Genomic DNA, 27,992 nt, shown 5'->3' on the forward strand with positions numbered 1-27,992 from the left:
GGGAACAGCCCAGGACCCACATAACTGGGAAGTACCAGACTCGGCCCCCACACCTGTTGGACACTACACTCACGGTGGGGTGTGAGGGACATTTGCCACAAATGTGACACTGAGAGGCCACTCTCCACGCTCATGGCTTGAGGGACCCCGGTCGCCATCACTTTTCAGGAGGGGACCCCTGTGCAAACCCGGGAACACCTGCCAAAGCTGCAAGAGGAGCGGGGGTCGGGGGGAGTCTGAATGCCGGTCCCTGCTTGCTCCCCAGGGCAGAGGGCCGTGATGGGGGAGGGGACACCATGGCATGGGGAGGGGCATGAGCCCTTGGAGGCGGGTCCTGAGGCCCGGGAAGGCAGGAGGACATCAGGGATTGCGGGGCCACCTGAATGTCATCCTTCCCCAAGACTGAGAGAGTTAAGCCGGAGCATGGGGCATCTTTAATCCGCAGAGCGGGCAGCACGGGCGGCCAGCGCCTCGCAAGGTGCCCGCCCTGCTCCTCCGCGTCATTTTTCTGAATGTACAAGGAACACCTCACCGCCGTGGACACTCTGGAGACAGGAACCTGCGCATCCGCCCTGCAACTGCACGCCCTCCCAGAGACCTTCCTCTGTCGCCTTTCTAGACTCTTCCTCTGCACGCTGCCCCACCCCCGAGCCCCGTTTCCACTGCCGAGTCCCAACTCCAGGGTGATCTTCCGGGTCCTCTCGGCCAGGGCCGTGTCCATCCAGGAAGGCAACCGAGGCTAAGCAGCAGGAAACCCGGAGGGGTGGCGCCCATCTGGGGTCAGGAGCAGCAGCCGGCTCTCTTGGGTGGCCTCTTGGGGACCATGTCCACCAGCGAGCGTTTCAGGCGGTCTTCCTGCACCCTCAGGGACCTGCTGGCCGTGCCCGGGTGTCAGTCTCCCTCCCCTCCCCCACCCCGCCTCCCAGGAGCAGCGGTGGGGGGCGGGCATGGGTGTGGGGGAGGTGGGGGGGGGCTGCACCTGACCTCCCCCTCGAACTTGCTCCTGTCGCTCCCCCTCTTCGTGGAGGAACGACACAGGACCCTGCGCTGTTCTTTCGTCTGCTCGGCCCTCCCCGGGTTTGCTGCTGGTTCTTCCCGGGTTGGCTACTATCCCTTCCACCTCCGTGGAAGGGCAGTTCCCCCTGGCCACATTCCCCACTTCCGCAGGGGAGCGGCACACCACCGGCCGGCTCTCTCGGGGGCTGCACAGGTGTTCCTTCAGATGTTCCCCTTAGATGTTCCTCGTGCATGCCGTCTCTCTCCTCCTTTATAGTCCTCCTCCGCCAATCCCAACTCGGCTGCCCACACGCCGAGTACGCTGCTCTCCTCCAATCAGTAGCAAGTCCTACAGTTTATTGGTTGAACTGGAGGCAGCTGTGCGGAAGCTGTTTACTTCTCTCCCAGCGCCATATTGTGGGAGAGCAGATGCATAGAATAAGTCTTAATTCCAGTAACTCAGTCTAGTCCGGTTTGCTCCCCACAGATCCCCCTTTCTTTTTATTTTTGGCGTTGATACGCGCCTGTCTTCGGTGTCCCGCGGCACACACTCTGCTCTACTTGCTAGAGTTGCCACAGGTTCTTAAAAGTCCTATCAATCAGGCAAACCGAATCCGGGTCCTCTCTTCGCCATGTTGTGAGGAGGTTTTTAGGCGCTGATGCGTGCCTGTGTTCGGTGCCCTGCAGCGCATGCTCTGCTCTGCCTGCAGGGGCTTACAAAACCTAGCAATCAGGCAAACCGAATCCAAGCCTTCTCATTGCCGTATTGTGGGGGAGACTTATTAGTGTTGGTTCGTGCCTATCTTCGGTGACCTGCAGCTCATACTCTGGTCGAGCTGCTTGCTGGTGCTTACCGCCTTAAATCAGGCAGACCGAATCCAAGCCTAATATTGTATTGTGGGGAAGCCTTACTGATGTTAATTCGTGCCTGTCTTCGGTGACCTGCGGCGCATAAGCTGCTAGCTGCCCGCAGGTGCTCATCGCCTCACTTGATTAGGCAGACCGAATCCAAGCTCTCACATTGCAGTGTTGTAGGGAGGCCTTTTTATTTCTCTATTTCTCTATCTCCGGGCATTCCTATTTCTCCCATTTTACTTCTATCTTCCAGCATTCCTATTTTTCTCACTTTACTTCTAAACTTCTGTTTCTCTTATCCCTGCGGCTTCCCGCTCTCATTCTTATCCCCGCGGCTTCCCGGCTGCGCCCGCCCCGAGGCGGCTTCTCGGCGGCTTCCCGGCTGAGCCGCTTCAGCCCGCGCCTCTCTCATCTGCGCAGCTTCCCGGCTTTGCGCGGCTTCCCGGCGCCTCGCCCCGCCGGCGCCCGCCCCGCGGCGGCTTCACGGCTCTGCGTGGCTTCCCGGCGCCTCGCCCCGCCGGCGGGTTCCCGGCTCTGCGCGCACGCTCCGCGGTCTCCACGCACTTCGCGCCCGCACCACGGCCTCGCGCCAACGCCCCGTGCTCTCTCTGCACGCGGCGGCTTCCGCGAATGTTTCCGCCACCACCGGCATTCAGTCCAAGTTCCCCGGACTAACCTGGTGAATCCTGGCGGCCCACGTCTCTGCCTCTGGTTCCAGATCTTCGCCTCTTGCTCCCCGGGGTGACTTGAAGAATTCCAAGATGGCTTGGCCTGCACTCGCGGCTTCATCCTCCCTAACATTTCTCTCTACCCGGTATGTTTCCTTAAGTTTTCTTCCAACAATATTCCTCTCATTTCTCCTGGCTACTCCCCACAGTCCGTATCTGAGTCCAAGCCTCCTCCAGGTTTCACTTTCGCTTTCAATCTCCTAGCTTCCCCGCCATAGTCCGCATCCGAGTCTATGAAAGCTTTCACTTTCGCTTTCAATCCTAACTTTTTTCCCACAGTCCATATCCGAGTTTATGCCTAGGCTTTCAATAGCTTCTTCCGGCACCTAGGCTCTTTGCTAGTCTCTCTCTCCGGTATTTTCCTGCTTCTTCCCGTTTCTTCTCTCCTAGGTTTTCTTATCCGTCCTAAGTTTCCTATCCGAGTCAGGTTTCCTATCCGAGCTAGGTTTCCTATCCGTCCTAGGTTTTCTATCCGAGTCACGGCACCATTATGTCGCTCCCCGTCTTCGTGGAGGAACGACACTAAGCCCTGCCTAGGCTTCATATCCGAGTCACGGCACCATTATGTCGCTCCCCCTCTTCGTGGAGGAACGACACAGGACCCTGCGCTGTTCTTTCGTCTGCTCGGCCCTCCCCGGGTTTGCTGCTGGTTCTTCCCGGGTTGGCTACTATCCCTTCCACCTCCGTGGAAGGGCAGTTCCCCCTGGCCACATTCCCCACTTCCGCAGGGGAGCGGCACACCACCGGCCGGCTCTCTCGGGGGCTGCACAGGTGTTCCTTCAGATGTTCCCCTTAGATGTTCCTCGTGCATGCCGTCTCTCTCCTCCTTTATAGTCCTCCTCCGCCAATCCCAACTCGGCTGCCCACACGCCGAGTACGCTGCTCTCCTCCAATCAGTAGCAAGTCCTACAGTTTATTGGTTGAACTGGAGGCAGCTGTGCGGAAGCTGTTTACTTCTCTCCCAGCGCCATATTGTGGGAGAGCAGATGCATAGAATAAGTCTTAATTCCAGTAACTCAGTCTAGTCCGGTTTGCTCCCCACAGCTCCGCCCTGCCCTGCACTCTTTGTGGCACCAGGAAAGTAGAGACCCAGAGGCTCTGACTGCCCTGTCTGCCCCGGCACCTTCGGGGGCTGCTGTGAGCAGGGAGGCAGACGGCTGGGGACTGGGGCCATGCAACCTGGGTGTGTGCCAGGCCCGTGAAGGCGTGAAGGGACGGGATGGCCGGGTGGGGGGGGGCAGGAGGAGCCCCTTCATTGGTTCACAGCCCATTTCCTGCACTCATTCATTTGCTCACGGTGTATTTCCTGTGTGCTATGTATCACTCCTCTCATTCATTCACTGAGCTCGGCTGGGGGAGGGGGGTGGGGCTGAGCAATACAGACAGGGCTCTGCCCCGCCCCCCCCAACCCGGGACATGGAGAAGACAGAACGAGCGTCAGTGATTACCGTTCGTCAAGGCTGTGACGGACACAGGGACATGGGGACCCGGGTCAGGAGTAGAGGGGCAGGGCGGCGGCACTCACCTGGCCAGGCTCACCATGGGCTCCAAGATGTTGTGACCCAGGGCAGCGCTGCACTCCCCAAAGGAGACCCCCAGCTCCTGCGGGCCAGACAGGGAGTGCGCAGGCACTTTAGGGGAGACTCAGGACTGGGGGGGCGGGGGCACTTTTTTGTTAAGGATTTTGGTTTTTATTCAAAAGGCAGGTGACAGGGACTGGCATTGTGGTGCAGTGGGTTAAGCCGCCACCTGCAGTGCCAGCATCCTGTATGAGTGCTGGTTCAAGTCCTGGCTGCTCCACTTCCAAACAAGCTCCCTGCTAATGTGCCTGGGAAAGCAGCAGAAGACGATCCAAGTATTTGGGCCTTTCCACCCACATGGAAGAGACCCGGATGAAGTTCCAGGCTCTTGGCTTCAGCTTGGCACAGCCCCACCCATTGTGGTCATTTGGGGAATGAATCAGCAAATGGAAGATTCTCTTTTTCTCTGCAACTCAGCCTTTCAAATAAACAAATGTTTGTGGCTGTGTGTGTGTGTGTGTGTGTGTGGTTTTTTTTTTTTTTTTTTTTTTTTTTTAAGGCAGGTGACAGAGGGAGAGGGAGAGGGAGGAGAGAGAGAGAGTTTCCATCTGCTGGTTCACATTCCAAATGCCTGCAGCAGCCAGCGCTGAGCCAGGCTGAAGCCAGGAGCCAGGAAGGCCCTCTGGTTTCCCATGCGGGTAGGGGTGACCCAAGCACTTGGACAATAATCTGCCGCTTTCCAGGTCCACTAGCAGGGAGCTGGCCAGGAAGCAGAGCAGCACTTGACATGGGATGTGGGATGTGGGAGGTGGTTGTTCCAAGTGGCAGCTTAACCCACAGCGCCGCAACAGCCGCACCACCAGGGGAGACCCGTGAGAGGCCAGCAGCAGCCCCAGCCACTGGGCTCCTGGCCATCAGTCCTCGACCAGCCACAGCCCGTCCACTCTGGCTGACCCAGGCACTGAGGGCTCTGCCCTGGAGACCACCAACAGCCCCTGGAGTGGCCTTGGGGAGACGCCGCATGCCAACTGGGAGAAATGCGTCTGGGGACCCTTTGTAACCATCGGTTACGTTCTCCACTTCAAAACACCTCTCACTGGGAGAAAGACTGGAAGATGAAGTATAGAGAGATGCTTCCAAAAGTTCTTGGGGAACTAAACACTAAGCTTATTTTGGTGCAAGAAAACTTTGTTGTTTTTTGGGAGGGGCGGGTAATACACATTCTCCATGGACTTTGCAAAGACCCCTCCTCGGAAGGGCGGAAACCACTCTCGCTGGCTGGCATGGAGCAGATCTGCCCGCTCTGGATTTTGTGGCCTTTTCATTGCGGGGAAGGGGGGAAGGGCAAACGGAGGAAATCCAGCCTTCCGCACCCCCTTCGATATTTTCCCGGCACTGGGTTCTCAACAGCAAATGCCGGGAGGCAGAGGCGGCCACCTGAACCCCACGGCAGCTGAGAGTTCGCCTGGTAAACAGCGCCACCCAGGACATCCCCAGGCCAACACGTGGGATTCCACACGGGGCGTGGGTGGCCCTCGGGTGGCCCCGTGGGGAGTGCTCCGGAGGTGGGGTTACTGCGTCCCGGGGTGGGGGGAGCCCCGCCCTAGCGAGGGAAGACTTCCCGCCAAGCAGGAGCCCCTGGGATGACAGGCAGGGGTGGAGCCCGCGGCGCCCACCCTGCGAGGAGCCATCTCTCTCTCTTTCCTTCTTTGCTGCTCGCCAGACTTTGTGGCATGTGCTTAAGTCCCAGCTGTAAACAACCGGGAGCCCCTGGCTTTTGATGTGCTCTTCCCCAGGAAGGCTGTGAGTCTGGACACAGAATAAATTAGAAGGGAGAGCGTTAATTAGAGACCAGGGGGACGGGGAGTTGGGAGTGAAGATTTTGCTCTGTGTAGGTGGGGCCTTTGCTGACTCAGCAGTAGGGTTCGGTGTCATGTCCACCGCTCCAGCCACAGGTCTGGGTCTAAAGGCAGGTAGGTGCCAGCGGCCTGGGGGAGCTGGGAGGCAGACGCGGCCAGGCTGTGGTCAAGCATGGACAATGCACCCCCTTCCTGCTCGCGCAGGCCAGGCCGGCCCCTGGCCCCTGCCCATCACAGAGGGTCCGCCCAGTGCCAGCTGGGAGGCCCCACATGCTCACCTGGGCCAGGTGCCGCCCAGCTTCAGTAGGCACCTGCCGCACCTCCTCGCAGTCCGTCTTGTTTCCCAGGAGGAGGATGGCCACCTCGTCCGCCCCGGCGTCCTGTACACAGAACAGGTTCTGTTAGCCACACCCACTGCAGACCTGCCCCGGGGGGGGGGGGGCAGTGCAGGTCCCACTGAGGGCGCCACCCCCATGCCACACCCGCGCCACACCCTTCTCAGATACTCCTCACTCCCCATCGGCAGTGAGCCTGCCCTCCTCTCTGCTGACAAAGGTCTCACCTACTTTCCAAGGCCAATCTCAAGGGCACCTCCTCCCGGGAGCCCTCCTGGATGGCTCCTGCTTATGCCCCTCTCTTCTGCCCTTTGCTAAACCGTCCTCCACCTGATTCCACAGCCTGCCTTGCACCTGTGCTACATGGCTCACGAGTGGCAACAGCAGCGTCTGAGGACTTGAGCACTGACTACTGCAAGCTGTGTGTGCAGAAAGTATCCTCACTCCATCCTCATGACTTCCCCAGGAGAGAAGTCGGGACATTGGGGTCCCTTGTCCAGAGGCACAGAGCTGGGCTCCACACCTAGGTCCTGGCAGACCCCAGAGCGCAGCACCTCTCCTCCTACGTCGTCTTAGCCTGCTGCTGCTTCTTAAAGTTGCATTTATTTATTTCAGCGACTGACACAGAGAGAGAGAGATCTTCTATCTGCTGGGTCTCTCCCCAAATGGCCACAACACCCGGGACTGATCCAGGCTGTAGCCAGGAGCCTGAAACACCATTCAAGTCTCCCATGTGGGTGCAGGGGCCCAAGCACGCAAACCATCTTCTGTTGCTTTCCCAGGCGCATCAGTAGGGAGCTGCAAGCAGCAGCAGAGTGGCCGGGACTCGAACCGGCGCCCTGATACAGCATGCTGGCGTCGCACGGAGCAGCATAACCTGCTGCGTCACTACCCCCACCCCTTATGCTGCGCTTTTGCCTCCCTCCTGCTAGGCGAGAAAGTTCTGGAGAAAAGATAACAAAGCTTATGTCCTACCCCCTGCCGTGCTAGGACTCCCTGCAAAACCTCACTATCCACGCATGGAGTCGTGGGGGTGGGGGACAGCATGGGACTGCCTACAGAGGGATCACCCCCTAGAACAGCATTGCCACCGCAGTAACCTCCGGTGTCACAAACAGAGCTGCTGCATGTCGGAAAGAAACAGCCACGGGCTGGAGGAAGTAGTTTGGTTTGGAGACCGTATGAGGTGGTTGTGGTTTCTTTCCACTACTGAGTTCTCAGCGCATCCAGCCACACCGGCCCCCGGTGGCTCCTCGGTGTCACCGGGATCTCTTGTGGCATTGGTAAGCCTGGGAGAAAAGGAGGAGAGGGCAGGACACAAACTTCCCTTGACGCCAAAAGGGGGCCACAGCTGCTTACCTGGAGACAGTGCAGCCAGTAGCGCACGCGGGCAAAGCTGCTCTGGCAGGTGACGTCGTACATGAGGACGACTCCATCGGCCTTGCGCAGCAGCTGCCGCGTCAGGCTGTGGTACCTGCCCAGAGCGTCCGTGTCAGGGGTGCCGGCCCCTCCAGGCCTCAGCCGCCCCCTCTGCGAAGTGGGATCGCTTTCCTGAGAGGATGGGTGCCTGGTTCCTTCCGCCTGGCTTTGGTCACCAAGGTCGCAGTTCCCGGCTCAGACTGAAGAGGGCGCCAGAGGCACCCAGGGAAAGCCCCCGGCCCCCAGGTTCTAAACAAGTTTCCAGATGTATGTTACATATACCCAGATATCCTATGTACAAGGGGACTTCAACAAGTTCATGGACAATGCAATTAAATGGTCTCTATTTTTGTTGTAAAAAATCTTTGGAATCCATGAGTAGTTTTTTTGTAATAAACATTTTCCCTGGATCTTCTTAAAAAGATATATTGATTTGACTATTTGAAAGGCAGAGCAACAGAGACAGTGGGAGAGGCAGAGAGAGGGAGAAAGAGAGGGAGAGAAATTTTCCATCCTCTGGTTCACTCCGCAAATGGCCGCAATGGACAGGGCTGGACGAGGCCAAAGCTGGGAGCCAAAAACTCCATCCGGGTCTCCCACGTGGGTACAGGGGCCCAAGCACTCAGGCCATCTTCCACTGCTTTCCCAGGTGCATTAGCAGGGAGCTGGCTCAGATGGGGAGCAGCTGGGACTTGAACCAGAGTTCTGATATGGGATACCAGCGCTACAAGCCACAGCGTAACTCGCGGCACCACAACGGCGGCCCTTCCCTGAACTTTTTCAAGATTCTCTCTCCCTCTCCCTCACACACACACACGCACGCACACACACACACACACATGCACACACTTGCGCACACACACACAGAGCCTTCCCCCGTTTCGCACACATGGCGTGTATCACGCGTTGGGTTCCTTAATGACCAGGGTTCTGCCCGCTTCTTCCTGTCGGCAGGGTGTCCCGGGGACGCCACCATCTCTTGTGCCTTCATTGTCGCACCACACCACTCTAACGTATTTAACTGTGGCTGCTGGGCGCTTGGGTTGTCCCCTAGCAGAAACAGCCATGGTCCCCTCAGTGACCTGGTCCTGTGTGAGCTCAGCCATGGACAGAGCTTCTAGAAGGGGGTCTTGACCTCTACTGCCTAGGAGGGCAGGGGGAGGCCATGACCACTGGGCGGCTGTGCCCTGAGGACCGGCCACTTTGACTTGGCCCTCACACGTGCCCTGCAGATGGAGGGGGCCTCTGGGTCTGCCCCGTTGTCCCCCAGGACCAACCTTCTGTGCTTCCTGACCATGTGCAACCCTCATGCCTGCCCGGCTGCCCCCTGCCCGTCTGGCTGCCCCCTGCCCATGCTGCCCGAGCTGCCCGGGCCCGGCCACCCCAGTAGCCCAGTCCCCTGACACACGCGATGCAGAAATGCCCCTACCTCTCCTGGCCAGCCGTGTCCCAGAGCTGCAGTGCAAACCACTTGTTGTCCACCAGCAGGGTTTTGACCCGAAAATCCACTCCTAGGACACACAGCAGGGCAGGATAAGGCCACCCGTCCCCAGCCCCCAGCTGAGACAGGGGAGGAGGAGCTTCTGGTGGCTGGGTCCTCTCTGCTGTCTAAATCCCAGCCTGACTCAAGAGCCCACCTCCTCCAAGAAGCCTTCCCAGACCACCCAGCCACATGGAGCCAGTCGTGCCAACATGACTGCCTCACACTGTTTAGCTCCAGGCCACCCAGCAAACAGGTTTCACGACTTCGTTTCTATAATCCTCTTTGTGTGTATCTTGCCCTCCCACTGGACCGCAGGTGGGCCGGCCACTCCAGCGGGGGCAGAGGAGCTCTGGCTGTGGGGACAGCTGCCCGGGCCATCACAGCAAGTCGGGCCCCGTAGCTGACACCCGTGGGGAAGCCAGGCTCGTCCTCATGATTTTTAAGCCAGGAGAGATGGCAGCAAACCGCGGCTGGGATTTGACAGATCTGGGCGTGCACCTGGGTCTCAGGTGCTCCCAGCTGGCCGGCAGTGTATGGCATGCCTGCCCTGGCTTTTGATACTAGTGCAACCTGTGTGTTTGTCTTTTGAATTTTCCAGAAGCTTCCTACTACATAAAAATGGGGGAGTCCACTATCTGGAGACACAAGACACGAATCCTTAGCCCAATCTTGGAGGTGGGCTCTACTGTTGTCCTCACTGAGCAGTGAAGATTTGGGGACTCGGGGCGGGGGGGTCAAACAAGTTGCCCAAGCTCACACCCCTACTCAGCAGCAGAGCTGGGATTTGGACCCAACACCTGGGTTCCCAATTTACCACCCCCTACAGAGGCGTTCTGGGTAAGATGTGTGACTCGCCCCAGGTGGCTTCCTGCCTGAGCGACCCGACCTGGCCCTGCCGTGGCCTGCTCACACCCACATGGGTGGAGACCTGCTTGCCCTCACCACCAGCTAGCACTGGCACCAAACTGCAGGGCGCCTTGTGGCTGTGGCCCATTAAGAAGCTAATCTGATCAATGCAGAAAAAGCAAATCGCCTGTAATTAGAGACAATTAGGAAGAGTGAGATGATGCCCGTATGAAACGCTGGCTGTGGCCCGGGCACACCTGCACCTTGCTTGCTCCGGGCCTGCTGCCGCGTGTCAGGCTCGGCCCCTGGGCCTCCCCTCCTCCACCTCTGCTCCTCTGCCCCTCCCCTCCCCCACCCCCACTCCCGGCCCTTACCCACAGTGGCAGTCGGGCCACTGGCAAAGCTGTTGTGGTGCAGCAGGTGCAGGAAGGATGTTTTGCCCACGCCGGAGTCTCCCAGGAAGATAACGTGGAAGACATAGTCAGGGCAGACCGGAGGCTCGCCAGGCCTGTGGTCCCCCGGGGCCAGGGGCCGCCCAGCCTCCCCGGAGTCCGTTCCTGGGTCTCCAGGCCGGCCCTCTGCCCTGGCCTCCTGGGATCCAGGGAAGCCTGGCCGTCCTTCTTGGTGCGCATTTGTGGCTGGGGGCCTGGGTTGGGCTCCTGGCTCAGGCCCGGAGGGGAAGGTCTGTGTGGGCCCCTGAGGCCCTGCTGCGGCCCCAGGCAGAGCTGTGGGAGGGGGACCACTGGCAGGGGGCGGTTTGCCGGGACCAGGGGCTTCTGTTCCTGCTCGAGCCGGTGCTGCATGCAACGGGAGAGGGGCAGGCAGGGCTCTTTCCTGGGTCTGCTCCCCAGGCCCCGGCGGCAGGCCAGGAGCCTCAAGTGCCTGCACTGAGCCGGGGGACCGGCTGCCACCCCCCACTTCTTTTATCTCCTCCTCCTCCTCTCTGGGTTCCTCTTCCAGACCCTGGTGGGGGAGGGCCGGCTGTCCATTGGGCCCGGGGCCCTGGCCACGAGCGTCTTGTGGTCCCCCAGGAGGCCCCTCCTGTCCGGCTGGGTTTAGCTGGCCCTGCTCCAAGCCTTCTGCGGGAGCCAGACTCACAGGCTCCAGACCCTGGGAGGGCTCGGCTGACCCCAGCGGCGGGGCCAGGGCCCCCAGGGACCTTGCGCTGGACTCGGAGCCTGTGTCGGGCAAGTCCCGAGAGCGGGCCGCCCCCAGCCTGGGCAGTTCGGCAGCAGCAGATCTGAGCCCGGGGCCCTGGGGTCTGGGGCCTGGGACCTGGGACTGTTTGCTGGGCCCAGCCAGGGCCTGGGGAGGGGGAGCGCTCACTTGGGGAGGGGGCTCACCCTCCAGGGGCATGAGCATGCGCAGTGCCGCTGCCCCCAGGCTCTGTGACTCCTCACCTGGGGCTCCTGGGGGGTCATAGAGGAAATGGGCCTCTGCTGGGGGCCCTGGCTTGAGGGTGGGCTCCAGGCTCTGAGCCTGGACTGGTGGCTCTGGACCAATGTCCCGCCCACTGCACTCTACTCCTTCCCTGCCCTTGGCCAAGGCGATCACCCCAGGGAGGAGGCTTGGAGCCCCATCTGAATGTGCAGCTGGCTCCTGCGCCGATGGCAGGGCTTGTGGCTCTGAGATAGAGATCTGCCTGACCACACGGGGCGTCTGGGGGCCTGAGGCGGCTCTTGGGGTGGGGGGCGGGCTCCAGGTGAGCTGCAGAGCCCCGCGTGGAGGGCTGCGGAAGCCGCTCAGGAGCTGGTCCCAGTCATCATTGTCCCCAAACAGCTCAGGCAGGGGGGCCTCCTCGGGGGCGGTGGCTGGGGGGTCCGGGACCTTTTCCCTCGTGCTGGGGACACTGGAAAGGAAGCGGGGACATGAAGGTGTCAGCCGCGCCTGCCCGCCCAGGACATCTCGGCACCACCCGATGCGTACTCCCCAGTGCTGCCCCCTGACGGAGGGCTGCGTGAGTGTGAGTGTGTGAGTGTGTCCGCCCACGTCTTAGCAGTACGAGCCTGCGCACTGGCCCTCCCCTCTTCTGAGCCTCAGTGAGCTCATCTGAAAACGGTGCCCACTCGACGCCCCTCGGCCAGGGTGCTGGGAGGTGTGCAGAGGCTGGAGGCCAACCACCTCGGGCCAGCATGCTGACCAGAGCCACAGCTCAGAGCCTCTCTCCCCGCTCCCTCCTGCAGGCCCGGGGGTAACAGCACTTGCCTTGGTTCTTCTTCTGTCTGCCAGGACACTCGGGCCCTGGCGGAGGCGAGGCGCCCCCTGGTCGCCCGCAGCTGCCCCCGCACCTCCTCCAGCTGCCCGGCCAGGTCCCGCTGGGCCTCCCGAAGCTGCAGGTTCTCGGCGCTGGCCTCCTGCTGGGTGCTGCTGAGGCGCTGGAGATGGGCCTCCAGCTGGGGGGGGGGGGGGCGGCTAAGCCAAGCTTTTTTGCATGGCTCTTAGCAGGACAGCGAGGGGCGGCACCCGGAGCTTCTGCCCTGCGGCCAGCGGCCAGCGTTCCTAGCTGCATTACCCAGCCCCAAGGGCCCGTGGCACCTCCTTCCCCCACCCTGGGGGGGGGCTGTTCTAATGGGAGCCAACCTGCCCTGAGGACCCTCGGCCAGTCTGGCACTCACCTCCCTGTGGCCAGCGGCCAGCTGCTGCGCCTTGAGCTCCTTGGCCGCCAGGACGTCGTGCACCTGGGAGCTGAGGGCCAGGCCCCGGGAGTCGCTCTGTGGAGCAGACAGGCTCAGAGTTCCCGGCTGCACTGCCCTCCCCACCCGCCACCGCCACCCAGGACTGGGGCGCAGGCACCAGGACTACTCCTCTGGTCGCCGCCTAGGTTGTGGCCACAGAGAGATGGGGGTCCAGGGAGCGAGAGGACCAGCTCCGGGGACAGCGAGAACCGGCAAGGAGCACCAGGGGGCGAGACCCGGCACTTCCACCCCGGCTCTCAGGGGAACCCGAGCTGCTCAGAGCAGGGAGAGGACGCCTTCCCCCCACCGCGACCTTCTGCCTCGCGCTGTGAAGGTAGCAGAGGAGCCAGGCTGGGGTAAGCCGGCTGCAGACAAGGAGCCCACCTCAGCCTGCAGCTGCTGCCTCTCTCGGACGATCTGCTGCTCCATCTCCTCATAAAGCCGCTGCACCTCGCGGTGGTGGTCAGAGTCACGCCTGGGAGGGGCGGAGGGCAGGCACCAGGGAGCCCTTCAGCACCTGCGGGCCCCTGCCGCTGGCAGCACTGACCTGGCCTAGACTTGGAGCCCGTCCCGTGGCTCGCCTGGCGCTTCGGGCCGTCCCTGACCCCTGTCACCCTGACAACACCACACTGACTCCTGGTGATTCCTCGGTGCTGTCACATAGTCCCCAGGGCGCCTACCCTTACGGGTTGTGTCCTTCGCAGCCCAGGGCCACCACACAGGCTGTGAACTCCGTGAGCTGTGCCCCTGAGCTCGGCGCACTGCATACTTGCCATTGTCATGCTTTCGAAAGGACCAACTCGGTCCTCTCAACAGGTCCCGGAGCCCCCCTCTCCCTGCGGCTCTGCTCTGCCCCCGCAGCCCCCCAGGCTGTGCCCCAGGAGGTGCCAGGGATTCAGTTCCTATAAAGAGCGCCTACTGCTGCCCTGCCGGGGTCCCCCCTCCCCCCAGCTCACTTCCTCAGGGTCAGCTCCAGCGCCTCCTTGCTGGCCTGCACCTCCTGCAGGCGGCTGCTCATCCTGGCCAGGAAGCCCTCCAGGTTGCCTGCCAGCTGGGGCTCCTCCTGCCGCAGCTTCTTCCACAGTTGCCAGATCTCTGCCTGCCTGGGGAGGGACACACAGGCAAGGATTAGGTCCTGGGGGGCGGGGGCCACAAAACTTTCACAGCCGCAGGTGCAGCTCGAACACCATCTTCTCCCAGAGAGCCTCTCCCAGGTGCACCTGCTCCCCTCCTGAAGCCCAGGACACTTGACCTCCCGATGGCCGTGCGCTCAGCAGTGGGGGTGGGGAGAGACCTGGGAGCCACCGGTTGCAGGATTCCATTTGCTTTCCGGGTTCCCCAACGCGGCAGCTGTGTGACCTCTTGCAAGACCCATGGCCTCTCTGGGCTCATTTGTAAACTGGGGAGGCCAATAGCCATCCAGGGTGGCAGCTGGGATGGGAGCGGCGAGCCCGTAGGAAGCCTGGCTCCGGGCCTGGTGCATGGCTGGCCCTTGGCAAACTCGGCTAATCGAGTCACAAAGGTAGATGCCAGGGGCTAAGCCTGGGACGAGCTGCCCGGGGCATGCATGGCCCCCACACAGCTTCATCCCTGCCTCTCCAGCCTGCACCCCGAGTCTCACCCTGCCTGCCCGACAACTCCTGGCCCCACCTCTTGGAGCTAAACTGGAGAGACCTTGTCCTCACCAGGTAGGTGGGTGGGCTGACATCCAAGGGCAGCTCCCTTGGGGGCTCCAGCGATGTGGAGGGGCCAACGGCAGACAGGGCTGCCCTCCTCTGGGCATGAGCGAACCCCCTATGCCCACAGCTGAGACAGAGGGGAGGCCATGGCCTCTGGTCCCTGCACCTGCCTGAAACCCCCTGGGGGGCCCCTTGTTTGAGTTGAGAAAGGCATCCAGGGGAGCTGCATGGTTCCGAGAACGTGAGCACCCTTGGGCGGCTGACACCCCAACTTGCTCCTCCCTGTGGGGAATGATCGCACGGGGCAGGACGAGGCGGGAGTGTGCGGGTAGGAAGGACCCCCCCGCGGGCAGACGTCCTGAGCGCTCGCTCCACCCCCACAATGGTTTCCATGCTCTTTCTGCAGAGGGGGACAGAGGTCAGAGGTCAGAACACCTGTGGGGGGGGTCACACAGCTGCCCAGTGGCCATGCTGGGGTTTACACTCGGGCCCTACCTTGCAGCCTGACCGGGGGTCCCTGTGCCTGCGACAGTGCCTCCCCTGCACCCACGCCGCACAGGACTCACTCGGGAAGGAAGGGGCCAGTCCCCAGCTGCTCCGTGAAGGTGAGGAAGGCCTCTCTCTCCTCGGCGTCGGCCTCCTCCAGCTCCAGGAAGCTGGTGGCTGTGGGTAACCTCTTAGTGGGCCGTGGCCGCCGCCTCCTGAGCCTGTGGGTGCACAGGCTGGAGCCAAAGATGTTTTCTGTGGGATGGAGGCGGACAGAGGGGCAGAGCGGGGTGGGCCACATTCCTCACATCAACCTTGGGCGTCTGCTCCCCATCTACAGATCAGCCCCTGCTCCCACTGCACCTCCCACCAATCCCGGGCCCTGACTGCTGCCCCCCGACCTGGAGCAACCAACGCCTGGGGTGGCCCCAGCCTGCAGATGCAGACTCCACACCTCCCTCTCTGCTCTCTGCAACCTTGTGGAGACTCTGCATGGCTTTGTGGGTCCCCCGAAAGGAACCTGCCCCCTCCTCCGTTACCTGGGCCAGAGGGTCCCCCACCACAGAGAACAGCAGCTGACAGGTGCAGGGGCAGCCCTTCCCAGCAGGGGCTCAGCACTTGGGACACCCCCACCCTCTGTTGCTCCCTGGGCCCTAAAATTCCCTCCCCCAAAGCCCAAGCATGAGCCGTCTCTGGTAGAAACCAAGGCCCCCACCGAGATCTCAAGAATGGGAAGTTTCCCGGGGGAGGGAATCGGAGAGCAAGCCTGGAGGCCTCTCTGGAGGAAGGGGAGGCTCAGGAGAGCACTCTGCTCCGAGCTGCCCTGGCTGGGAAAACGGGTGCCTGTCCAGCCAGCCCAGCCTAGCCCCGTGCTAGGCACACTGGCTATGCAGGGCGCCCCCGAGGCCCGCCTAGGAGGGACATACTGAGTCCAGAGCTGAATTCCTCAAGGGAGAGGCGTCCCTTCCGCTCCACGTCCACCCAGTCGAAGATCATCTCCAGCTCGTCCTCGCTGCCCAGGAAGCTGAACTTGGCTGCCTGGAAGGAAGGAGTGAGCGGGCAGCTGTTCCCACAGGTCAAGGCTGTGGGCCACCCCGCCCTCCCGCTCCCCCACTGACCGGCCCTGGGCCTCGTGGGAGGCCCCATCCTTGGCAGCTCTTGGCTCAGCGCAGCCCTGAGCTGGCTCCAGGCCTTGTCCTTTTCTCCATCCAACATCAAAACGCATCCGTCCTAAGTCCCGCCCTTTGAGGACCTTGACAAAGAACCTTGACCAGAACGTGCTCACCAGGGTCCAGAAACCACCCGACCTCACGTCCTCCCAGCAGCACAGGGGGCCGCGGCCACCAAGCATCTTGTCAGCTGCAGGAGTGGGCACATCCCCCTGACAGAGTGAGGGTCCAGACTAGACCCTTACTCACTGTAGACCGTCTCCGGGAGAGAAGCAAAGCGTTGTTTTCTAGTAGAATAGAGGACTCCAAGGATCTGTGGCCTGTTGGACACTAACCAACTTTTTTTTTTTTTTTTTTGACAGGCAGAGTGGACAGTGAGAGAGAGAGACAGAGAGAAAGGTCTTCCTTTGCCGTTGGTTCACCCTCCAATGGCCGCCGCTGCAGCCGGCGCACCGCGCTGATCCGATGGCAGGAGCCAGGAGCCAGGTGCTTTTCCTGGTCTCCCATGGGGTGCAGGGCCCAAGCACCTGGGCCATCCTCCACTGCACTCCCTGGCCACAGCAGAGGGCTGGCCTGGAAGAGGGGCAACCAGGACAGAATCCGGCGCCCTGACCGGGACTAGAACCCGGTGTGCCGGCGCCGCTAGGCGGAGGATTAGCCTAGTGAGCCGCGGCGCCGGCCCTACTAACCAACTTTTAAGAATCATTTTAAAAATTATGTCTTCCTTTCCTTTGAAAGGTCTTCAAAGGAGGTCTTCCGGCAGATCTTCCATCTGCTGGTTCACTCCCCAGATGGCAGCAACAGCCAGGGCCAGGCCAGGCCAAAACCAGGAGCCAGGAACTGCATCTGGGTCTCCCATGTGGCTGCAGGGGTCCAGGACTTGGGCCATCCTCCACTGCTTTCCCAGGCCACAGCAGAGAGCTGGACTGGAAGAGGAGCTGCCGGGACTTGAACCGGCGCCCGTATGGGATGCCGGCACTGCAACAGCAGCTTTCCCCGCCCCCTTGGTTTACTGCGGACTTGTGGCTGGACTTGCAGAAGTTAAGCCAGACCCTCCGTGTGCGTGTCTCCAAGTCTGTGATGCAGGCAAGCCTTCGGCCCCTGCCGTGGGTGTGATACAGGCAGACTTCTGAAAAGTTCGCGTGCCTGCTCAGCCTAGGGTTACGGAAACCCCATTCCGTACAGGAATGCCTGGCGTCATGCGCACTCTGCCTCCCAGCTTCCTGCTGATGCAGACACCGGGGGCAGGCACGATGACTCAAGTCCCCGGGTTCCCGCCACCCACTTGGGAAACCCAGACTCTGTGTTGACTCTACGTCTCAGCTTCAGCCAACAAGAGCAATGGGGCTTGAACCAGCACGTGGCAACTCGCTCTCTCTCTCTCTCTCTCTCTCTTCCTCTCAAATATACAAAGTTCATGGAACACAGAATTAAAACATAACTTTACTTTGATGCCAAAAATGTTGACATCTATGCATCGTTAGGTCTTCAAAGAGTTGGTGGAAGTGTGTTATGGAAAAACTACGCGTGGATTTCAAAGTGTGCACCGAGGTACACATCCTTAATTCCATTGTCCGTGAACTTTCCGGTGTTCCCTGCCACAGTCACCTGCTCCCGGGAGACATCAGTAGCTTAGCAGACCTGGTCTCTTCCAGGAGCCCTCCACCGACTGGCTTCCAGGGAGCAGTAAGTGTTCCCCTAAACCAACGTTCTTCAAGTAACGGGAAGCAAAGAGAATGAAATTCCAGCGCTTTCAAGGTTCCGGACCCTGAAATAAACCCTCGCCGAAGAAATTGCTGTGCAGAAAATCCTTAACGAACCCAGATTCTCGTAAGTTGGATGAATCTTTGGACAAATTATTCTGGTTTAATATTTGGATTATAAAACACAAATATTAGCTGTGTTTCCTCTGCATACCACAAATTTACATTCTGGTTTTTTTTTTAAAAATAAGATGTGGATTGATTTTTTTGAGAGAAAACCAGATAATAATGAATTTCTACATGTCTCCTTTTCGCTTCCTGATCCAACAGGTCAACCTTTTCCTTATTACATGTTTAGGTTTACAAAAATGTAACTGTATGGGGCCGGCGCTGTGGCGGAGTGGGTAAGCTGCTGCCTGCAGTGCTGGCATCCCATATGGGCGCCGGTTTGAGTCCTGGCTGCTCCACTGCCGATCCAGCTCTCTGCTTTGGTCTGGGAAAGACGGCTCACGTCCTTGGGCCCCTGCACCCAAATGGGAGACCTGGAATAAGCTCCTGACTCCAGCCTGGCCCAGCTCTGGCCATTGTGGCCATTTGAGAAGTAAGCAGGAGATGGAGGACCTCACCCCTCCCACCCTGCCTCTTCCTCTCTGTAACTCCACCTCTTAAATAAGTAAATAATTTTTTTTAAAAAAGTATACAAGTAAATATTTCATTAACCCTCTTCATGGCAGCACTATCAACAGTGGCCAGAAGAGGGAAGCAACCGATGTCCACCCATGGATACAGGGAGCAAGAAACAGGCATTATGCAGAGAATGGAATATTACTTGGCCTGGAAAAGGGAGGAAATTTTGACACATATTGCAAGGTGCCTGAACCTTGAGGACATTCTGCTAAGTGAAATAAAGCAGCCACAAAGGGGCTGGCGTTGTGGCATAGCATATGAAGCTGCTGCCTGTGATGCGGGCATCACATATGAGCGATGGTTTGGGTCCCAGAAGCTCCATTTCTGATCCAGCTCCCTGCTAATGTGCCTGGGAAAACAGCAGAAGATGACCTAAGTGTTTGGGCCCCTGCCATCCACGTGGGAGACCCAGATGGAGCGCCAGACTCCTGGCTGCCGCCTGGCCCAGCCCTAGCTGTTGCAGACATCTGCAGAGTGAACCAGCAAATGAAAGATTCTCTCTCCTCTCTCTCTCTCCCTCTCTCTCTCTCCCCCTCTCTCGCTGGAACTCTCTCTTTCAAATCAATCAATCAGTCTATTAAATACAAGCACTTGGCCTCATCTACGTGAACGTGATAAAGCGCTCTGAGCAGTCTGCCAGGGCTGGCGAGAAGCTACTATCCATGCTGTGTCAGCAGTGCACGCGGCAGCGCCATCTTCTCTGCTGTGTGGCGATCTTATCATGCCCTCATTATCTTTTCTTTTTAAAAAGACTTTAATTTATTTATTTGAGAAGTAGAGCTGCGGACAGACAGAAGGAGAGACAAAGTTCTTCCATCTCTTGGCTTACTCCCCAAATGGCCACAATGCCCGGAGCTGCGCCGATCCGAAGCCAGGAGCCAGGAGCTTCTTCCCGGTCTCCCATGTGGGTGCAGGGGCCCAGGCACTTGGGCCGTCTTCTGCTGCTTTCCCAGGCCACAGCAGAGAGCTGGATCGGAAGAAGAGCAGTTGCGACATGAACAAGTGCCCATATGGGATTCTGGTGCTGCAGGCAGAGGCTTAGTCCACTAGGCCACAGTGCTGGCCCACGCCCTAATTTTTAAAAAAACAAAAAGCAAAGATGGCTCCCTAGGTAGGAACTAGATGGTCTTGCAATCCTGTTACCGCCTGTGTTTGTTTCAAAACACTGTGTTTTGTTGTCATTTTGATGAACTAGATAACCAAGTACTGTTGCTTGGGCTCCCACGGTCCCAGCCTAATCTAGAGCACAGATCTTCTCTGGCAGCTTTTTTGATTTTGCCATCACATTATATCTGATCAAATGTAGAAAAAAAAAATAAAAAACACCTTTGTCTTTATTAAATCCCTCAGTTACGGGAGAAGAGTGAGCAAACCAGAAGAGATTTCAGCCTTTCCCAGGCTAAGTTCACTTAAGCAGGATGCTGCCATTGTAAATGTTTCTTCGAAAAAAATCACTTGTATCAAAGGCAGAAGACTACAGAAAGAAGGAGAGATACAGAGAAAGAAATCCACCTGTGGGTTCATTCTCCAAATGGCCACAATAGGTCTGGAGCAGGCCGAAGCCAGGAGCCTGGAATTCCTTCTGGGTCTCACACACTGGGTCTCGCACACGGGCGGCAGGGGTCCAAGCACTTGGGCCATCCTCTGCTGCCTTCCCGGGTGCATTGGCAGGGAGCTGTATGGGAAGCCGAGCAGCCGGGGCTTGAACTGGTGCTGCGACATGGGATGCTGGTGTCACAAGGGGTGGCTCAACCCACTGCGCCACATGCCTGCCCCCGTTGCATCAACACTCAGGGACTTGCTTTCTCAATGCCCTTGCTATGTGCAACACGTTCCTGCCTGCAGGGGGAGCCACTGGTCGAGCCCTTAAGGAAATGGAGAGCTCTCCCAGGCCCTGTTCTGATGGTATCTGATGGTTACTGTCACAAACATGTGCAACCATTCTGTCTTGTCACCACACCAATTTCTGCTTTCCTCCCATTGCCAGGGGCTCTGTGACAAGTGCAGGTCACAGCTGGCATCTTCAACAAAGCAAGGGAAGCTTAAAGCGTACAGAAAAGGCACTGTGCCCCAGCTCCCACCAACTGCACCTGCCAGGGTGCAGGCCGCTGGCCGAGCTGGGGGGGACAGAACGTCCAGCACCCCTGAGCCCGCACTCAGACAGCTCAGCCAGGACCCGGCAGGACAGGAGCTGGCACCAGGCCTGAGCCACGGCTGTGGTTACTTGCTGCCATGCGGCTGACAGCATTTCCTACTGCCCTGAACAGACCTCGGCAGAGGCGCTTCCTATGTCAGCGTGGTAGATCACATGTTCAGAAACTGAAATGAAGCTTTTACAACGGTATCGGCGCCGCACCACCCCGCCTCGTGACTCAGCCCACGGCTGCGATGGGATCTCCTCTCTGCCCGCCCAGTGGAGTCACCCCAGCAAGTTCAGCGGACCCTCCTGCTTTACCCGGATGAGACGCCATTGATCGATCATGCCACCGAGGCCCCGCCCGGACCGGCGTTCCGTAGGACGAGCCTCACTGAATCACGCGTGATGAGCCCGCTCCAAGAAGAGGGGCCTTGGAGAAACCGGGATGCTGCAGCGGACACCTGTTGGAGGCCCTGTCTGGGGCTTGGTTTCCTGGCCTTAGTGTGGAAGTAGAGTGAGCAGCTCGTCCCAGTTTGCCTGGTGTTAGTCTCCCAGTCCTTTGGAAACCGGGACAGTTTGTCACTCGTTGGAAGGGCAAAATTACAGAGGTTTTGCAAATCTAGCCTGGGGCCTGCGTGGTGGCGCAGAGGGTTAAGCCAGTGCACCTGTTGGAGTCTCCGCTACTTGGCTTCTGATCCAGCTCCCAGCTAATGCGCCTGGGAAGCAGCAGAGGATGACTCAAGTCCTTGGTCCCCTGCCACCCACATGGGAGACCCGAGTGGAATTCTGGGCCCTTGGCTTCGGCCTGGCCCTGCCCAGGCTGTTGTAGCCATTTGGGGAGTGAACCAGTGGATGGGAGATCTCCGTCTCTCCCTCTCTCTGTCACCATGCTTTTCAAATAAATAAACATTTCTTTAAAAGATCCAATCTAAGGGGCTGGCACTATGGTGTAACACTGCCTGCAGCACCAGCATCCCACATGGGCACCGGTTCAAGTCCCGGCTGCTCCACTCCCAATCCAGCTCTCTGCTGTGGCCTGGGAAGGCAGAGAGGATGGCCCAAGTGCTTGGGCACTTGCACGCATGTGGGAGACCCGGAAGAAGCTCCAGGCTCCTGGCTTCAGCCTGGCCCAGCCCCAGCTGTTGTGGCCATTAGGGAAGCGAGCCAGCAGATGGAACACCCCTCTATCTTTCTCTCTCTCTCTCTTTGTAACTCTGCCTTTCAAATAAATAAATAAATCTTTCAAAAAAAATGCAACCTAAGATTGCAAATGAAAACCTCTGGGCAGAGACGGAATGGTTGGAGACTGCAGGGTTCAGCTTGCCGAGCAAACTCACCGAGGCCCCTGTGTCGGCTGTAGACCCTGGCTGCACCTGTGCGAGCGACCAGGCCAAAACCTGGTAAGAGCAGCCTTTCATATCTCACGGAAAAGCTCTGGGGATTCTTCCAAATCACAGAGAAAAGCATCTGACACTTGGGATAAAGGCAGAAAGGTGGACGGCAGACCCTGGCACCAGCACAGGGAGGCAAAGACGAGCCGGCGTTGTCTAGACTGGGGAATGGACTTGGTTCTTTTCATTGTTTACCTTTAATTAAAAAGCCCCAGACGCACTGCAGTTACTCATTAACTCGTACTTTTTTTTGTCCAGGAGCAATGAAAAGAATATTTGTCTGGCAGAGCATATAACCCCAGAGATTTATGGCCTGCTGGACATCAGCCAGTCTCAAAACTGCACGCAGCCACCTCGGCCCAGCGCCCTCCCCTCAGATCGCCCAGGAGCACCGCGCTCTTCCAGCGAGCCAGCGTCCCCCCTCCCCCGCCCCCGGCTCCCTCGCTTATGCACAACCAGCACGTATCAGACCAGAGCTGCGTCACGTCTTATGTGTGGGCCCAAATGGCGCTTTTTTAGCCACTCTGGAGGGTGTATTTCAGCATCAGCTCTCGCACTTGCTGTGGCCCTGGAGGGACTGCGGGGCCGGTTTTGATGGGCTCAGCTGAAGTTGAGAGCATGGCATAGCACCAGGAGGAGACAGCAGCCCCCGCCCCCCCAACTCGCACAGCCCCCGTGCAGTGAAGGAAGACAGACCAAAAGAAGCCGTGGCTCGCCCCTGGTCTGGCCATGGCCTGAGACTCCTTGCTGGGATGCATAACCATGGCTGATCTTGTGTTCATTTTGTTTATTTTTTCAATTTATTTGACCAGTGTAGAGACAACTACAGAAAGAGGTCTCATCTGTAACTCACTCCCCAAATGCCTGCGACAGCCAGGCCTGGCCGGGGCTGGAGCTGAGAGCCAGGAACTCAATCCAGGCCTCCCACATGGGTGGCAGGAGCCTGATCGCTTGAGCCAACACTGCTGCCTCCCGCGGTCTGCACCAGCAGGAAGCTGGAGCTGGAGCCGAGAACCGAGCCGAGTTCGTCTGGCACGGGCTGTGCCTATCTGAACTGCTGTGTTAGCTGCTAGGCTAAACGACCACCCCAGTCTGAGATTTCTTTGAAGTTTATAGTCATTGACGTAGTTTGATTTCTAGGGTTTTGACTGCTTCCCTAGATTAACTTCTCTGCTCAATGGGCCTAAAACTATACCCTTTCAAAGTGATTTCTTTGGCTTAAAGTCTTTTCCTTTGTTAAAATGTTAAAGCCATATCAGTCATGTACATGTTAGTATATACAAATCTCTAGCCTTCATTGAGAGCCGATTTTAGTTGGGAGAGACGGGAAAGGGATCGGAAGACAGGAAGCTGTGCCTTCCTGGGACAAGGGCTGTCAAGAGACAGCAGGGAAGGCATTCAGGGGGTGGGACAGGGTCTGGGGCTCACCTCCAGGTCCTGGCGGGTGACAAAACCCCTCTCCCTGGCCCCACAGTCCTGGAAGAAATCCTGCAGCTCTTCTTGTGTCTGAGCGGACCAGGACAGGGGCTCTGGGGCCACCGGGGCATCCTGGCCATCGGCCGGCTCTCTCATCTGCCGCCGGCGACTGGAGCCCAGTTTGCGGCCTCTCCGCGACACCCTCTGTCCACTCTCCATGGTGCCTTGGACCTGGGGACAGAGGAGAAGGAACACAGCGCTGGGCCACTGAACACAGCCCAAACCTCACGGCTCAAAACCCTCCTGTGGCTCTCCATCCTCCCAGGGCCCCTCCCCAACCCCGGCCAGCCTCCTGGCCCCCAGACATCGCGCTGGGGGGCTCTGCCCTTGCTGGAGCCCCCTGGGTCTACAGTGCTCTCCCCCGAGCTACCCACACGCCCTCACAGCCTGAGCCGGTTCACTCCCCAAAGGGCCACAAGAGCCAGGGCTGGGCCAGGACGAGGCCAGGAGCCCGGAGCTCCATCTGGGTCTCCCACAGGGCATGGGTTCATTATTGCAGGAGCGGGTCCCTGAGCAAGGGTGTGCACGGGACCCTCCTGCCCTCTCTCGCCTGTCTGTCCCCCACCAGGGGAGGACGGAGGGAGAAGGCCCCCGCCGGACGCCAACGCGCCAGTCGCAGACGTCCCAGCGCAAATCCCTATGTGGTACAAATTCCCCGGGGCTGCCGGATTCCATCCCAGAGGCGCACGCAGACGTCGGCTCCCTGACACGTGTCTCTGCGGGCTGTGGAGCACCTGATGCCAGCTGCTTAATACAGTAGCAGGGGCTCCGGGAAGGGTGTCCAGTTCACCCAGGCGGCGTCGGCCAGTGGATAAAGGCCCCTGTCATCCAGGGGAGGCCCCCAGGGCACAGGGCACACACACCAGACGGAGAGATGGCAGGACAGCCGGCACTTCCTGCGGGAGGTGGCGCTGGCGCTGGTTCCAGGCAGGCGGGTGGGCCTTGGAGACCAAGACCAGCACGCATGAAGGCTGGGGGCAGCAAGGCAAGGCCTGCGCCTGCCAGAGGAACAAAACCCCCTCCCTGGGCGTTCTCTGCACGGCCAACAGCCGTAGACTGGTTGAGTGAAGCCAGCAGCGACGCTGGCCCATTTTAGGGCCTGGAGTCACTGCCCAGCCTCCCTCATCAGGGTGCCTAGGACTTGGCAGAGCAGCACCTCACCTGGCTGGGGCCCAGGGTGGGGGGCAAACTTCAAAGTGAAGGAGGGTCCTGCCCCCCCCCCCGCTCTGTTTCAGGTGCAGTTTTAAGCTCATCCCTGCAGAGCCTCAGGGGCGCCCGTGACAGCCAGCTGTGCACACCTTGTCCCCACCCGGGGCCTAGCATCAGCCACTGAGGGATGCTCCCACTATGGGAATGGCAGGTGCACAAGCCAGGGCCCCCCGCCCCCACCGCGCACTTGGCCACAGGCTGGAGCACACCTCTCCTGCCGAGACTCCTGTACCCCAGCCTTCCCGAGCCCTGGATCGTGCATAGGCAACAGACCTTACTGAGCGCACACGAAATGCCTGCCCAGGGCTAAGCAGGCCTGCCAGGGGCCCGGGTGTTTCCATTGGAAGTTAGGGCGAGGTGCCTCTTCCTCCTGGCAGGTGCCGGACCCACAGCTGACAAGTGTAATGTGGACGGGATTCCAGTGCCCAGTTGCCCTCTTGGCCAGGCACCCATGTGCAGGACATGCCCTGCACACCCAGGCAGAGCCTCATGCAGGACAAGAATACCCACAGTGCAGCACAGAAGGAGCAGCAGACTGTGGGCTAAGTGCTGCGAGAGCACTGGAGAAAGAGCAATGCTCTGGTCAGGGCCAGTCAGAGAGGGCTTCCTGGGGCAGGTGACATAGCTTAGCTGCTTAACCCTGGACCCCCTCATGGTGCCCAGCCTTGCTCTGGACAAGCACTGAGCCCTCAGTTACTCCCTGCTTCCTCCCACTCACTCACACTGTCATCAGAATGTGAGATGTTCTGCCAGACAACTGTCAGGGTTGTGAAAGAGGAAACCAGAAGGCCCAGCGCTGTGGCGCAGCAGGTAAAGCCGCTGCCTGCACTGCTGGCACCCCATACGGGTGCCAGTTCGAGTCCTGGTTGCTCCATTTCCGATCCAGCTCTCTGCTATGGCCTGGGAAAGCAGTAGAGGATGGTCCAAGTCCTCGGGTCCCGACACACACGTGGAGACCTGGAAGAAGCTCCTGGCTCCTGGCTTCAGATCAGTGCAGCTCTGGCCGTTGAAGCCAATTGGGTAGTGAATCAGCAGACAGAAGACTTCTCTCTCTCTCTCTCTCTCTCTCATTCTCTCTCTCTCTCTCTTTCTGCCTCTGCCTCTCTGTAACTCTGTCTTTCAAATAATAAATAAATCTTAAAAAAAAAAAAAAAGAGGAAACCAGACAGGGCCAGTTCTGTATCGTGAGGAAAGATACCTAGCCATCAGGCGTGATCTTTAACTGGGCTCTCTTTCAGAAAGACGGTAGGAATAAGGGACACTTGGGGGCCACTGGGCTATGTGAAGGCAAGGTGTTGGGGTCACGCAGGGGAACCCCTGTGCCTGCGCTGGAGCAGCTCGGGATGCGCTTCTGTCTGCAGTTTGCTTTCATCTGGTCCCCGATACAGGCATAGACAGACACAAAGTGTGCACGTGTGCACGCGTGGGTGCACAGGCATCTCTGTGTACGCATTGTGTGTGTATACGTGCGTGTGTATGTGTGCGAGTGTGCATTGTGTGTATACACATGTGTGAGTGTGCATCGTGTGTACATGTGCACGTGTGTGCAAGTATGTCTCTGTGCATGTGTGCACACACGCGTGCATGCCGGCATCTGTGTGTATGGTGTGTACATGTGTGTGCGTGTGTGCATTGTGTATGCGTGTGTGTGAGCACGTGCACGTGTGTGTGTGTGTGTGTGTAGGAGGAGGGCACAAAGGCATCAACATGGCAGAGCCCGTACGACAGCACGCGCTGCACTGTCAGCTCAGCCCTTCTGCAGATTGCCAAGTTTTCTTGCTAAAAAGCAGGAAGAGTAAGAAGCCAAGAATGAGATGGCAGGGGTGGGATCCGGAAGTCCCTCTGCTGGGCTAACTGCTCTCCCCCACCTCCACCCCCAGCCCCGCTGCCCTGTGGGCAGTGACAAGGCTGCATGCCTCTTGGGGCCACCTCGGTCCCCGCCCAGAAAGCCACCCTCCACCTCCCTCCTCCTCCCCCTGGGCAGGAAGCCCCTCCCTCCATGAGCAGGCGACTCTGCTCTCCGGCTCCAGTGGGCACGGTGTCCGGGCTCCAGTGGGCAGGAGGCTGCTTGAGGGTCTACCCTGGCTTCGGAGCAGAGTAGATATTGGGTGGGGTCTTTTTCCTCGAGACCCAGTCCCCGGAGCAGTGACGCGCCTACCCCTCAAGAGGGACAGCACGAGTGAGGCAGTGAGAGAAGACGCCCAGTGTGGAAGCTTCCAGAACAAAAACACTAGGGGAAGAGACAGGAGGGCCATGTCTCATAGGCCTCTGGGACATGGGGTGCCCTCGGCATTGCTTTTGGGGGTCCCTAGCCCTGCTGCCCTCCATGGCGCGACCCTCCCAGGCAGTGTGGGCCAATGCAGCACCCCCAGCACACCCCACCCAGCAGTGGGGCCTTGGCCGCCCGCTCAGCTGTGACCTGGGGCAGAGAGGCCATCTGAAACCCACCCCGAGCGCTCGTCCCCATCAGTCGGGGTGACATCAGGAACACCCTTCAGTCAGGCCACAGAGAGGGGCCTGACAAGGCGCCCTCCCGGCTGCCACCCACCCACCCCTGTCACTCCAGGCGCGACACCTGTTAGGGCCATCAGCCTGGGCCGGGGCCCCCCTGTGGTTGCTCTGAGAGTCTGAGTCAGCGCTGGGGCCCCGCTCCCCCTCACTCCCTCTGCCCTTGCCTTCGGCAGCCCTGCACCAACCTCTCCCGCTTTAAGAAAACCTCCTGAAGCCAGCATGAGGATGAGGAGTCCTGCCGCTGGGCCCCCGCTCCGTGGGCTCACAGAAGGGAGCCCACAGGGAAAGGGAGAGCGAGTAAGGACAGGCCAGGGCAGCGGGAGAACCCCAACATGGAGTCTGCAGGTGCCTAAACCTCCCCAAACACTCCCCACCCCCCGTCTTCAGAATCTGCTTACATACCACTTCTCTCGTGTCCCAGCCAGAGTCCCTGCGCCCAAACTGTCCCAGTGCTGGGCCAGAGAGGCTGCCAAGGGGCCGCCCTCACGCCTCCCTCCCTCCCTACCACGGAGATGAGGCTCCAAGGAACCAGGGGACTTGCCCAAGGGCACACAGCCATCTTAGCGCTCTCCAGCTGCCCTCCACTGCCCTCCACAAGATCACACAGAGGGCCCCACACACCGGAGAAAAGAGGGCTCGGCCCTTCATACCCTTGTCGCAGGAGCTGGACAGCCACCTTGGCTCCCACCCTCCCTGCCCCCACCCCTCCAAAGTAACAGAAGCATTTTCACGCTGAGCGGCTCCCACCTCTGGAAGGTTCCCGTTGGTGGCTCACGCAGCCCGGGGCTCCTGCACCCGTGGCAGCTGCCGGCAGAGCTCCTGTTAACA

General features: G+C 59.4%; 1 protein-coding gene across 1 annotated transcript; it reads right to left on the minus strand.

The window, feature by feature from the left end:
- Positions 1 to 419: 419 nt before the first annotated feature.
- Positions 420 to 27,984, minus strand: RAB44 (RAB44, member RAS oncogene family). Its single transcript, XM_017345077.3, has 14 exons — positions 27,912 to 27,984; positions 23,397 to 23,615; positions 15,808 to 15,919; positions 14,962 to 15,136; positions 13,673 to 13,819; positions 13,101 to 13,191; positions 12,657 to 12,752; positions 12,247 to 12,434; positions 10,416 to 11,890; positions 9,142 to 9,223; positions 7,653 to 7,767; positions 6,237 to 6,338; positions 4,105 to 4,181; positions 420 to 871 (listed from the first exon to the last, which is right to left on the minus strand). The coding sequence occupies exons 2-14, from the start codon at positions 23,601 to 23,603 to the stop codon at positions 781 to 783; spliced, it is 2,958 nt and encodes a 985-aa protein (XP_017200566.3). The 5' UTR covers positions 23,604 to 23,615; positions 27,912 to 27,984; the 3' UTR covers positions 420 to 780.
- Positions 27,985 to 27,992: the final 8 nt, after the last annotated feature.

This window comes from Oryctolagus cuniculus, chromosome 5 (genome assembly GCF_964237555.1).
Source record: "Oryctolagus cuniculus chromosome 5, mOryCun1.1, whole genome shotgun sequence".
NCBI classification, from domain to species: Eukaryota; Metazoa; Chordata; class Mammalia; order Lagomorpha; family Leporidae; genus Oryctolagus; species Oryctolagus cuniculus.